Raw genomic sequence first — 14,528 nt, forward strand, 5'->3', positions numbered from 1 at the left:
AGTTTAAAAAGTACTGTTATTACTGATGTTTATATCTAGCTTAAGTAATACCTCACTTAGGTTTTTGCTTTTAAAAATCCTTCAGTCTATCAATAAACATTTATTAGGTGTCTACTATGTGCAGTCCAGTGGGCTAAATGCTAAGGATAGGAAAGGAAGCAAAAGACCATCCCAGCCCTCAAGGAACTTACAATCTATTTATGGAGACAACATGCAAGCAAATATATAGCAAGCAAGCTAAATATAGGATGAGACATTTACTGAATAGTTTTCAAAGTCAGAATAATGATAGCATCATAATTCACTCATTTCACTGAATCCATGTGTACTTATTGGTGGAGAGCAGGGAGTACAAATTTACAGAATGGAAATTTAGGAGGAATGTACTTGAGCAGGGAAACCCACGTGTCCCTGGGAAAGCTCATAATTGTGGATTACAAGTTTTGATGTCTCTAGTCTCCTTAGGCAACAGCCTGCACCACAAGTCAGCTGCTAGGTCAGAGTGGCTTGGTGGGTCAAGAAACCCCTCTCTGATGACGCTTGACTGGGTTGTAAGGCTGTTCTGGGTGGTTAGCCAAGTATTTCCCATTTTTCAAAGTCTCTAAGGCAGGTTGTCTCTTTAGTTTTTTTTGTTTGATTATAATATTAACAACGGACATCAAATATACCCAACCAAACTGTTTAGTAATATTGATGTTTAAATTCGTTAATCTCATGGATACAGAATCTTAACAATTTTCCAGGCACACCCTAGAATTCTCCTCAGGAGTCTTGACTTCATATTTCATTCATCTGTTAGCCAGTTTATACTTCCTTCTTTTGCTCACCTTCCTTCTGCCACACGTTTTTAGTTTCCTCATTCACAAAAAGTAGTGGAACTGAGTCTATGAATTTATAAAACCTACAGGGTACCACGTATGTACAGTAGCATGCCCCTAAAATACCAGGGAATATGCTTTTCTGATTGGTCTAGCACCTCCTTATGCCTACCCATGCCTTAAAACAGGGTTATGCATTAAACTGAAGTACTAGTGTTAGGGTTTTGTGGAGTAATTATATAGAAAAACATAGTGCCTACAGAGGGCAGATTTAGGAACAGCAGGGGAAAGGCTTGATATTAGGAAAGACATTCTAACAACTAAAATTATCTTAAAACACAATGAGATGGATGCTTTGAAGGAGTCAGGAGGTTCCTCTTCATTGGAACCCTTTAAAAGAAAGTCTGGATGGCCCCTTGTCTAGAATGTTGGAAAAAGAAACTGTATGGAAAGGGCACATGTAGACTGGACTCAGTCCCTGCCAACTCTAAAATTCTGTGATTCTGTAAAATGCAGAAGACAGAACACAATTTCTCCTTGTCTCTTGCCCTCTAAATAATTCCTTCCAGAAGTTTGCAATAATGTACTCTCCAAGGTGTCCAGTGAGACAAGAGGCTAGTTATTCTGACCTTCATACTGAATAGTTTATTTTGATGCCTTACAGTAAAACAAAGTAATGCCTTCAGGTGGGTAAAGGGAGGAAGGAAGATACAGCTCAGTCACTTCATACTGTGATCATTAAAATAGAGCTATCTTGAAATCCTTAACCAGAGTAGGTGGGGGAGTGCTCATCCGTGTCGCAGACATAGGAAGCCAAATGCAGCAAGTCAGACAGTGGGGTGACTCACACCTCTGTGGCTAGGTATGTTTAGCTAGCATGCCCACTGTTGCTTAAAACCAAGTTGATATAAGGAGGATGGCCAGAACAGGATGAACAAAGATTCAAATCGCCATCAGCAACATGTTATAATAATCATCATTCATGAAGCACTTGAAAGTTTGTAAAGTGCTACACTTATTTCATTTGCTCTTCACAAGAACCTTGTGAAATAGGTGAATTTCACAGATGAGAAAACTAAATCTGAGAAAGTTTAGGTGATTTGTCCAAGGTCTATCTCAAGCAGGTATGCCTTGATATGTCAGTGAAGCCCTTTCTAACAACCCTGTGAAGTAGATGTTACTGGAATTATTATAGATGAGAAAATTGAGGTTGAGAAAGGTTGATTTCCCCAAGGTCTATCTAAAGCAGGATTCAACTTTTGGTCAGTGAAGCCCTTGGGGAAGTGTATAATTTGAGATCAGGCAATTAACAAGCCTAATGATGTTGTGCCTGTTGCATATTTGTTAATGTTCCCTAGCATAAGGATATGGGGAAGAAGGCTGTGAACCAGGAACTGAACTGTTGAAATCCTTTCTGGGGATGTCATTTGGAACAAAGCTGCTCTCCCTGACCCATAAAGCTTTTGAAACAAATACAGAATTCAAACTGTGTTTAAATCCCTTGGCAGTTTTACAGGGTTATTCAATGGATCAAAATGGGTATATATGCTTCTTGTAGTTGCTGTGGGTGACTTGGATGCCAGTGTATCATCAATATGATTTCCTCAAATATGATATACATGACTTTTGTGGGGGAAAGGATAATTTAGGGGTAACTTCCCTGAATCATTTGCAATCACTGACATCATTGATTGTCATTGACATCAAGTTAAAAAAAAAAGCTGACAGCACCCATCTTTCTTCTTGTGCTTTGAAGTGATGATCTCAGCGCCAACTTATATCATTTTATAGTAACAATAGAGTTACTTTTCTTTGCACATATGCATTTTATGGACATAGTTACATAATATTGTCCAAGGACACAGAGAGTTTACAGATTTTGGGTTTGATGAGACCCCTCTGTCCTCGAGAAGCATACAATTTACTGAAGAAATTTTTAAAAAGGCAAGTGAAGGACATGTAGGTGAAAAGGACTAATTAAACAATGTCTATTAGTAATGTTGTGGTAAGTAAAAGGCTGGGCAATCAGGAGAGACCTAGGTTCAAATCTTGCCTCTGAAAACTACTAACTTAACCATATGCAAATGCCTTGACCATTCCAGTTTTTGTTTTCTCACCTAAGAAATGGATATAATAATACCTTTCCTAATAACCTACAATACTCCCCTACTCTGTCAAAATAGATAAATGAATAAGTGAAAAGTATTTATTAAGCTTTTATTAGATGCCAAGCACTATGCAAAGTATGAAGGTGAGACAGTCCCTACCTTCAAGGAACTGATATTATTATTTTTTAAATTAATTTATTTTTAATTTACAACATTCAGTTCCACAAGCTTTTGAGTTTTACATTTTCTCCCTCTCCCTCTCCTCCCTTCTCCTCAAGACAGTGTGCAATCTGATTCAGGCTTTACATATACATTCATATTAAACACATGTTCATGTTAGTCATGTAAAGAAGAATTATAACCAATGGAATAAACCACAAGAAAGAAGAAACAAAATGAAAAGGGAGAGAACAAATAGTACGTTTTGATCTGCATTCAGATTCCATAATTGTTTTTCTGAATGTGGATAGTATTTTCCATCATGAGCCTTTTGGGAGTTGTCTTAGAACCTTGCATTGCTGAGAAGAGTCAAGTCTATCAAAGTTAGTCATTGCACAGTGTGGCTGTAACTGTGTACAATGTTCTCTTGGCTCTGCTCCCCTCGTTCAGCATCGGTTCAAATAAGTCTTTCCAGATTTTTCTGAAGTCTGCCTGTTCATCATTTCTTATGCCACAATAGTATTCCATTATGTTCATATACCACAACTTATTGTCATTCTGCAATTGATGAATGTCCCCTCGATTTCCAATTCTTTGTCACCACAAAAAGAGCTGCCATAAATATTTTTGTACATGTGAGTCCTTTCCCCATTTGTATAATCTCTTTGGACTATAGCCCTAGAAGTGGAATTACTGGGCTGCATTTTTATATCCCTTTGGGCATAGTTCCAAGTTGCTCTCCAAAATTTTTGGATCAGCTCACAACTCCACCAACAATGCATAAGTGTTCCAATTTTCCCACATCTTTTCTAGCATTTGTAATTTTCCTATTTTGTCATGTTAGCCAGGAGTAATGTGGTGCCTGAGTTGTTTTGATTTGCATTTCTCTAATCAATAGTGATTTAGAGGATTTATCATATGACTATAGATATCTTCAATTTCTTCCTCTGAAAACTGCCTGGAACTGAGATTCTTTAAAGAAAAATTGTTAATTTTATTGATGTCTTTTACTTTTATGCTGCCTATATCTGCCTCTATATCACTCTCTCATTCCCTTCAAGAGAAATATAATGGATTTTCACAGCTTGATGGAGTAGTGGAGAGAATGATACACTGGGAAACAGAAACCTAACCTCATACACTCAGTAGCTATGTGAACCCCCTTCTGTTTGTCTCAATTTCTCCATCTATAAAATGAGAATAATAAAATCACCTATTTTCTAGGGGTGTTGTGAGGATCAAATGAGATAATATTTGAAAATCTTAAAGTGTTAATACATATTAGCTATTATTATAGTTATTATCATTATTGAAAAAAAGAAAAAAGTCAATGTAGCTTATCAATATGTGGAGAAACAAGAATGCATTCTAACAGAGCGAGACTACATATATGGGGAGTGGTAGACAAGAAAGTCAGAGATGGTGAATGGAGTTATAAGGGTGTTGATTAACATAGCTTCCAGAAGTAATGGTAACGTTGGGTTGTTTATGGTTGTCAGGAGCTAGAATTAGAAAGTGGGTAGTGATGAAGGGTGGGTAGTGCTACACTAATGCAACAGTAGGGCCAAGAACATAACTAGAGTGGATGGATGGATGGGATAGGAAGCACGACCTGGTCTCATCTGGGGCTGACTAGATATAGTAGACTAGTCACCAAATCAATTTAAATCAACATGAATTTATTAAATACCCACTGTGTGCTAAGCAAAAAGGGGATAAAATGAAATGCCAAAAGAAATGAAGAAAAACCCAGTTTATTCCTGTTCTTAAGGAACTCGCAGTTTCATGGGGAAGCCCATAGGCAAACAATTATATACAAATAACAGGGAAGGAATTAGCATTAAAGCAGACTGGGAAAGGTAGAAACCTTGAAGAAGATGGAGTTTTAGCTGGAACTTGATGGAACTGAGGCAGGAGAACATTCCAGTGAAAGTTCATGGAATCAGGAAATGGAATGTCATGTGGAAGAAATAATGAGGTCAGTATTACTGGATTACAGAGTACACAGAGCGAAGTAAAAGAACAAGAAAATTGGAAGAGTTGCCAGATGGTGCAGTAGACAGAGTGCTGGGCCTGGAGTCAGGAAGATTCATTTTCTTGAGTTCAAATGGGCCTCAGACATTTACTAGTTATGTGACCATGGGCAAATCATTTCACCCTGTTCATTTTAGTTTCCTCATCTGTAAAATGAGCAGGAGAATGAAATGGCAAGCCACTCCAGGATCTTTGCCAAGAAAACCTCACATGGGATCATGAAGTGTTGGACATGACTGAAAAACAACTAAACACCAAGGAAGTGAGGGGATCAGATATGATTATTTCTGTGATCTCTTTCCAATAGCTCTGAATTCTATGATCTTATGATCTTGTCTCAGCCCTGCCTTAGGGGCACTCACTGTGAAGAGATAGTGAAAGAGGACTTTCAAAGAGACGTGAATAAATGTTTTAAAAGAGTTTCCATGACAGGATAGGACCACAGAAGCCTAGGTCAGAAATGATTTAGAAAGGAAGTGATTAGCAATGATCAAAGGGGAAATACGCATATGCTTAGAAAAAATTCTTTCTTTCCATTTCAACTTTAGTTTAAAATGCAAACTCTATTTCCCCAAATGTTATCATCTAATATTTCTACCATTGACTTCAGATTGACTTTCATGGTCCTCTATCATCTGACCAATTACCCTCCCTGATCATGCATTACTCTCCTCGTCAGTACTTTCAGGGGAGGGATTCTGTCTTGTACCTCTTTGAATTCTGAACAGTTAGTAGTATAGTGACTGCACAAGTTAAACGCTCAATAAATGTTGGTTGAGGGTGATGATGGTGATGCTACAACCAGACCAGTTTCTTCATTGTCTCATATATTTTTGCTTTTGGCCCTTGCAGAGGGCAATGGACTTAACTTCTTTGACTCTATGACCACCTGTGTAACCTTGGGCAAGTTATTTCACCTCTTGAGGACTCAGTTTCCTCATTTGTCAAAAAAAAGCAAATGAGAGGGAACTATGATAGTAGATGTAGATGATTTTGCAAAAACTCAAGAGTTAAAAAGTGTCATCTAGTTCAATCTGAACAGGAATCCTAGTCTTTCCTTGAAGATCTATAAGGTCCCCTCTAGCTCTAAAACCCTAAGAACCTATGAGTATATGTGCTTCTGATACGAAATGCCCTTTCCAGTGCTTTCCACCTATCAATTCAATGAGACACAACTTTATTAAGTACCTACTATATGCAAGACACCATGATAGGCATAAAGGATACGCAAAAATGAAATAGTCCCTGTCCTTAAGTAGTTTCCATTCTGTTTTCATCCTACCTGTTCTTCCAGTTTTTACTGAAATCTCTTATTCCACGAAATCTTACCTAGTTATTCTGGGTCCACTGGAAGCTCTCTCTTATATTAATGAATTAATGAAAAAGCATTTATTAAATGCACTACTCTAAATAAGCTCTGGGGATACAAACTCTTTGAATTTTAAATTTTAATTGTGAACAGTCAGGGTACCCAACCAGATTATAATCATCTTGAAAAAAGAAAGGACACTTTAAAAGAGCCCTCACAGTAATTAACTGAAGGTTTATCACATAGTATTTGTTCAATACTTATTGAAATGGCTTTTCCATGATTCTCTAGGTTTATCTGAAGATCACTCATAGAATGTTGATTTGACTAACAATAATGGAGCCGAAACATTACCTTCCTAATTCTATAGGAATTTTCATAAAGGTCCAAATTATTTAACAATTCCTCCATTATCATCTCAGTCAAATACCGTGGCGAACCTGAGTTCTCGAAAGCTGTGCAGTGGAGCACCAACTCTGACAGGTTCTAACAAAATGAAGTACATTCTTGGCAATAGACTTTCATCCAAGGTCAAGTCTAGCTAAACTCGGAGAGAGTTGGTCACTAGGAGCTGAATTTTTTGAACATAGCATCTCATGAAGCCTTCTATTAAGGGATTGCAGAATTGAATTCTGCACCAATGGAGGTAATATCCACATTGGTAAAACCTCTTGAAATGTTGTATGTATACTAATTCTAACTTAATGAGATGTTCCACTGGCTTAAGTTTTTATGTTTTGAAGAATTTCTTCCAATCACTGCTTGTTTTCATTATTTTTTTCTTTGTTTTCTCCTTAGAATCCCCTCACCTTTTTTTGTACCTTAGAGAAAGAAAGATATCCTATCTGAACTGTCCTTGCTCATTTCCATATACATTTAATCAGCCCAGTTGTCACCATGAATGAGGTAAGCCTGCTTTGCGACTTGGAGTAAAATTCTTGGTTTCCTATGACCGCATTGCTATGCTCTAACTAATTGTCTTTCTTTTTTACTTTCTAGGAACCAATGAATTCAAGCAATGATGAATACTCAAATGACTATGGTACAATCACTCCCACTGTAGATTATGTCATTGAGGATGGATTGATTTGTTTTATGAAGGATGTGAGAGATTTCACAACATTATTTGTACCAGTTGCCTACTCCTTTATCTGTGTCTTTGGCCTCCTGGGGAACATTTTAGTGGTGATCACCTTTGCTTTCTACAAGAAAGCGAAATCCATGACTGATGTCTATCTCTTTAATATGGCCATAGCAGACATATTATTCATCCTTACTCTCCCATTCTGGGCTGTAAATCATGCTACAGGCTCATGGAAGTTTAGCGACTTTGTGTGCAAACTGACCAAGAGTATCTATGCCATCAACTTTAATTGTGGAATGCTTTTCTTGACCTGTATCAGCCTGGACCGTTACATTGCTATCGTCCAGGCGACCAAGTCATTCAGACTTCGGACCCGGACATTAGCATACAAGAAGATGATATGTTTGGTGGTATGGCTTTTCTCAATCATTATCTCTAGTTCAACTTTTATATTCAACCAAAAATATACAATGCTGGGGCAGGAGGTCTGTGAAGCCAAATACCACACCACCTCAGAGGCAATGAAATGGAAAATACTCATCCTGGTTCTACAGCTTCTCTTTGGTTTCTTTATCCCTTTGGTGTTCATGATATTTTGCTACATGTTCATTGTCAAAACTCTAGTGCAGGCTCACAATTCAAAGCGGCATAAAGCCATCCGGGTGATTATTGTAGTAGTTCTGGTTTTCCTGATCTGCCAAGTGCCCCATAACATGGTTCTTCTTGTGGTTGCAAACAATACTGGTCGGTTTCGATCCTGCAGTAGTGAGAAGCTCATAGCTTACACAAGGAATGTCACAGAAGTCCTGGCTTTCCTGCATTGCTGCCTCAACCCTGTGCTTTATGCATTCATTGGGCAGAAATTTAGGAATTACTTTCTGAAGATCATGAAGGACCTGTGGTGTATTGGCCGGAGGCATAAGACAGCAGGCTTCTCTTGCTCTAAGATATATTCAGAAAACTACATTTCTAGACAGACTAGTGAAACCTATGAGAATGAGAATGCATCGTCTTTTACTATGTAGTGTACTATGGATAAAATAATCGTGACAGGCTTTAGAAAAGGATGTCAAAGAGTTCCCTTATCATTCGTTGGCTGGCCAATTCTCAATTGTTTAGAAGTAGTAGAAGGACAGTATGGATCGTTGAAAACCACACACACACACACACACACACACACACACACACACACACACACACACACACACACACACACACACACCCCAAAGAAACCAAAAGACTAAAGCCTATTTTTAGTCAATTGGTTAAAACCTCTTACCTAAACAAACCTTTTTCAAGTCAACCAATGGACACATTTATATGTTTTAGCTTCCATCTCATTAATTCCTCTACCCACTCTCAAGCATTGTTGTGAAGTAAAATGGTCAAAAGACTGGCAGTAGAAAGGAGGAAGCAAGCAGCTTGGAATATCCGAGCTAGAAAAATATTGCCTGCTGAAATAAAGTGGTTGTGTTGACAACAGTTCATTGGACCTTAGATTGAGAGCTGGAAGGAACTTTAGGGGTCATCTAGCCCAACCCAGTAATATAAAAGTGTGGAAATTGAGAACCAGAGAAATTAAGATATTTGCCTAAGAGCACACAGGTTATATATACACTGCTCTTTGAACCTAGCCCTCTTTCCAAAGCAGTTTATGAGCCTCTGTGGATAAGACAGTTAATATTGAAAGGTACTGAAAAAACCCTAAAACTAAAAAACCTGGTATAGAAAGAACTCTATTTTCTGTGGTTGGTACCTATTTTACAAGCAATGAAGAAATTGGCTGATATTACTTTTTAAAGTAATTTAAAAAAATTTTAACTTTTAAAAAGTCTTATGTTTTAATGGGTTTAAAAAAAACCTTAGTTTTGAAATTATTGCATTTTTTTTGAGGCAGGGTAGAAATAACTTTTATTTCCTCTATATCACATAGTAGAAAGACCGGGGAATTCTGGTTGTTCACTCCCTCCAAGTTAGTCATTATATATGTCATATTTGACTTTCTAATGATTCTTTAAATGATCTTACTCTGAAAGAGGTTTGCTCTGATTTATCTTCATTTACTCTTTCCACTGTGTCTCAGAAATTACATAATCCAAATGTTTTCGTGAAGTAGTATGTAGATGCAGAATAATAACTGGGAAATTTCAAAAAATACCAATACTCTTTATGAGAAAAATATTGGAATGTATATCAATGAAGAATGCTTCACACAATACCGGATTGCTTTTGTGACCTTTTTCTAAGATGATGTCTAAAGATTCAAGACATGCATTTCAGACAAGAGCTTTATAAAGCAAAATCTTATTACACATTTGAAAAAGGTAGTTTTACTGGACTGAGGTCTGTTGCTGAATGAGTACACTGATGGCTGCATTGACACGTGAGAGTTTGGGAAGTTTTCATTACCCTTAATCACCAGGTACATGGAAAATTGCCAGCAGAAGACTCTAGTCAAAGAGAAACAATAGTTTATTCAGACGGTCCTTGACCTGTGACTAAGAGTATGAATGTGATCTATAAAAAGAAGCATGTTATTTTATTTGAAAACTAGGTCAGTCCTTTACAGACATGGCCAAGGAATGCGCCATTTTATATCTGTTAATTTTCCTGGTAATTGAAATGGCAGTAGCTGGTTTTTTTTAGAGGGTGGGAGGTATTTTAATCACTTTTGATGGAAATTCAACTGTATTCTAAATATAATTTAACATTAGCTTTGTGACACACAGTCATCTTTGAGATAAGTTCTTATGCCTTGCTGCAGTGCTATGATGGCCTCAGGGTCTATCAAAATAGACAGGGCTATTTGCCCCTATCATAAGTGGCTCCACACCTTTAAGTTTTTATAGTTCCAGTGTTTGCTTTTTATAGCTTTGCTGTTTTCTCCTTTGTTATCATCTGTCATATCTTGTTATGTTCAGACTATGTGCCTCTGGATGGGCTCCCTTTTTAATTTGTTAGTTTTACTCTTCTATGATCTAACAAAGGATATTAAAGTTGAATGAATCACAAGAGTAAATGGGCCCTGAGTGAAGGCCCAAGGGAACTCTCCTTTGGTGTACTGACTTTGTGACATCTTTTTTTAGTTTTTAGGAGCCTTTTGTTTTCTGGATAAAAATACTAACAATTTATCCACCTCCATGAAATTCCTAATCTAAAGTCTCCTTGTGGCATGAAGATGACCCAGGGGTTTTGAAAGGTTTAATCAGTGAAATGGCAAGTTTTGGTAGCTTTCACTATACTGAAAAGACTTTGAGCAGGATCACTATATCATGGCATATGTCCCTTCCAAGGACCCGTGTACCTAAGCATGTCATGGTTCATCATCAATAATCTGGTACCTTTGAGGATTAATTCTTTGGCTACGTTATCCCACAAAACAGTCAACAACAAAACTTTTAGTTTACAAAATGCTTTTGCACAACAATCTTGTGAAGTAGTTATTACAAATTTTTATTATGCCCATATTACAAATAAAAAACTGAAATTCAGAGAACTTAAAAAATTTGTCCGCAAAGTGTAAAGGACCCACACCTACAAAAATACTTAGAGCAGCTCTTTTTGTGGTGGCAAAGAATTGGAAATTGTAGGGATGCCCATCAATTGAGAAATGGCTTAACAAGTTGTGGTATATGAATGTAATGGAATATTATTCTATAAGAAATGATGATCAGACAGATTTCAGAAAAACCTGGAAAGACTTATATGAATGATGCTGACTGAAGTGAGCACAGCCAAGAGAACATTGTACACAGTAACAACATTGTGTAATGATTAACTTTAATAGACTTAGCTCTTTTCAGTAATAAAATGATCTGAGACAATTCCGAAAGGCTCATGACGAAAATACTATCCACATCCAGATAAAGAGCTGTGGAATCTGAATGTAGATTGAAGCATACTATTTTCACTTTTTTTGTTTTTTTCTTTTTCATGGTTTTCCCCCTTTGTTCTGATTCTTTCACAACATGACTAATGTGGAAATATGTTTAATGTGATTGTAGATGTATAACCAAATCAGATTACTTGCTATCTTAGGAGAGGGAAGTAAAGGGAAGGCAAGAGAAAAATCTGGAACTCAAAATCCTACAAAAATGAATGTTGAAAATTATCTTTACATGTAACTGGAAAAAAATAAAATACTATTAAATACAAAAAAAAAGATTGTCTAGTATCATGGACCCTTGAATCCAAGTTATCTGACTCTAGGATCAAAGTATTTTTCATTATACCAAACTACCATTATACCTTGAGGGACAGAATAAAAAGAAAGAGAAGGAGAAACAGAAAAAAATGGGATAGAGGGAAATACACAGTAAGTAATCATAACCATGAATATGAATGGGATGAACTCACTCACAAAATGGAAGCAGATAGCAGAATAGACAAGAAACTAGAATTCAACATTATATTGTTTATAAGAGACATGCTTGAAATAGACACACAGAATTAAAATACACAGTTGGAAGAGTGTCTAAGAAGCTTCAGCCAAAGTAAAAAAAGGAGTAGCATTTAGTTGATATCTTATTTCCTGCCTTCTCAGTGGGTGAGGGGTGGAAGGGAAGTAGAGAATTTGGAACTCAAAATTTAAAATGACAAGAATGTTAAAAATAAGCAATCTGTTTTAAAGTAAAAGAAAAAAGAAACTGGGACTATTTAAGATAGATATAACATGGGGTTGGGATGGGAGGGGGGAATAATGGAATATGTAGCTTCCAGTATTTGAAGGATTGTCTGATCTCAGACAAAGCCAAAACAAAAATAGATCTTATTAAAAATATAATCAGGGAAACTACATTTTGCTAAAAGCTACCATAGACAATGAAGTAATATCACAATTCTTACAGCAAGTTTCTCTCATAAAGGTCTCATTTCTCAAATTTGTGGAGAACTGAGTCAAATTTCTAAAAATAAGAACCATTCTCCAGTTGGTAAATGGTCAAAGGATGTGAATAGGAAGTTTTCAGAAGAAGAAATCAAAACTATCTATAGTCCTATAAACATCTAAATTACTATTGATTAGAGAAATGAAAATTAAAACAATTCTGTGGCATCACCTCACACATATCAACAATAACAACTGCTGAAAAGGAAGAGGGAAAAATAGGTGCATTATTGCAACGTTAGCACAATTGTGAACTACTCCAACTATTCTGGGGAACAATTTGAAGCTATGCCTAAAGGGCTAAAACTGTCATATCCTTGGACTCAGCAATACCACCATGAGGTCTTCACCTCAAAGAAATCAAAGAAAAAAAGAAAAAGAACCTATATATACACACATTAATAATATCTCTTTTTGAGGTGGCAAAGAATTGAAAATTGATGGCTTGCTCATTAACTGGGGAATGGATGAACTAGTAGTGGTATATGATTATGATGAAGTACTACTGTGCTACAAGAAATGACCAAGGGGTGGTTTCAGAAGAAACATGACAAGACCTATATGAACTGATGCAAAGTGAAATGAGAAATACTAGAAGATCATTATGCATAACAGCAACTTTGTAATGATGATCAACTATGAAAGACTTGGCTACAGTGATCAATACAATGATTCCAGAAAATGCTAAAGACTCATGATGAAAAAATGTTATCCACCTCCAGAGAGAGAGAGAGAAATGAGGAAGTTTAAGTGAAAATTTAAGAATAATTTTACCTATTTTTATATGTATAGTTGATATCTTATTTCCCACCTTCTCAGTGGGTGAGGGGTGGAAGGGAAGTAGAGAATTTGGAACTCAAAATTTAAAATGACAAGAATGTTAAAAATAAGCTTAGGAGAGGGGAAGTAAAGGGAAGGCAAGAGAAAAATCTGGAACTCAAAATCCTACAAAAATGAATGTTGAAAATTATCTTTACATGTAACTGGAAAAAAATAAAATACTATTAAATACAAAAAAAAAGATTGTCTAGTATCATGGACCCTTGAATCCAAGTTATCTGACTCTAGGATCAAAGTATTTATTTAAAGTAAAGTATTTATTTAAAGTAAAAGACAAAAGAAACTGGGACTATTTAAGATAGATATAACATGGGGTTGGGATGGGAAGGGGGAATAATAGAATATGTAGCTTCCAGTATTTGAAGGATTATCATATGGAAGAGGAATTAGATTTATTCTGCTTGATCCCAAAGGACTGAGCTGGAAACAGTGCTAGAAAGTAAAGAAAGTCAGATTTTAGTTCATTATTAGGAACAATTTCCTAAAAATAAGAGTTGTCTAAAAGTGGAGTGAAGTTGTTCCACAGAAAGTAAGTTTCTCATCGCTAGATCCAACAGAGAACTCCTTTCTAGAGAGATTGCAGATGGATTAATTGACCTATAAAGTCTCTTTCAACATTGAGATTCAGTAATTCTCTTTTATAGTTACATGCATATACCTGAGGATGGAAGACAGACAAACTAATGAAATAAAAGCATAGATGAATATATATTGATTGTATTTGCAAATATACATCTAGATTCCAGATACTGTATTGGACCACTACCTGTGCCCTAAATGAGTCATTTTTTTTGCATCTTTTCAAATGTCTTAACACTCAAAAAATGTATGCACACAATTTGGTCTAAGTGAATTCCAGTTACACGTACTTAATAATGCTAGTAGAGTAGTTGCTGATGACTGATATATTTTTATTGTATCACTTTGGTTAGTCAGAGGTCTTTTGTCTCCTGAATTGATAATAATAACAATTAATTGGAAATTGAGGGGATGCCCTCAATTGGGGAATGGCTGAACATGTTGTGGTATATAAATGTAATGGAATACTACTATTCCATATGAAATGATGAGCAGGCAGATTTCAGAAAAACCTGGAAAGACTTACATCAACCAGTGTTGAGTGAAGTGAGCAGAACCAGGAGAACATCATACGTAGTAACAGCAGCACTGTGTATGATCAGCTATGACAGACTTAGCTCTTCTGAGTAATGTGATGATCTAAGGCAATTCCAAAAGACTCATGGTGGAAAATGCTATCTGCATCTAGAGAAAGAACTGCAGAGTCTGAATG

The 14,528-nt window shown here is 36.4% G+C and overlaps 1 protein-coding gene across 1 annotated transcript in view; it reads left to right on the forward strand.

Annotated features, from left to right (window-relative positions):
• CCR6 (C-C motif chemokine receptor 6) overlaps window positions 1-10,563 on the forward strand; it is a 37,316-nt gene extending 26,753 nt beyond the window's left edge. Inside the window, exons 3-4 of the mRNA XM_072643874.1 lie at window positions 7,227-7,334; window positions 7,428-10,563. Of these exons, the coding sequence (XP_072499975.1) occupies window positions 7,326-7,334; window positions 7,428-8,537 (1,119 nt within the window). The 5' untranslated portion in view covers window positions 7,227-7,325 and the 3' untranslated portion in view covers window positions 8,538-10,563. The remainder of the gene's footprint in view (window positions 1-7,226; window positions 7,335-7,427) is intronic.
• Window positions 10,564-14,528: the final 3,965 nt, after the last annotated feature.

This window comes from Notamacropus eugenii, chromosome 2 (assembly GCF_028372415.1).
Source record: "Notamacropus eugenii isolate mMacEug1 chromosome 2, mMacEug1.pri_v2, whole genome shotgun sequence".
NCBI classification, from domain to species: Eukaryota; Metazoa; Chordata; class Mammalia; order Diprotodontia; family Macropodidae; genus Notamacropus; species Notamacropus eugenii.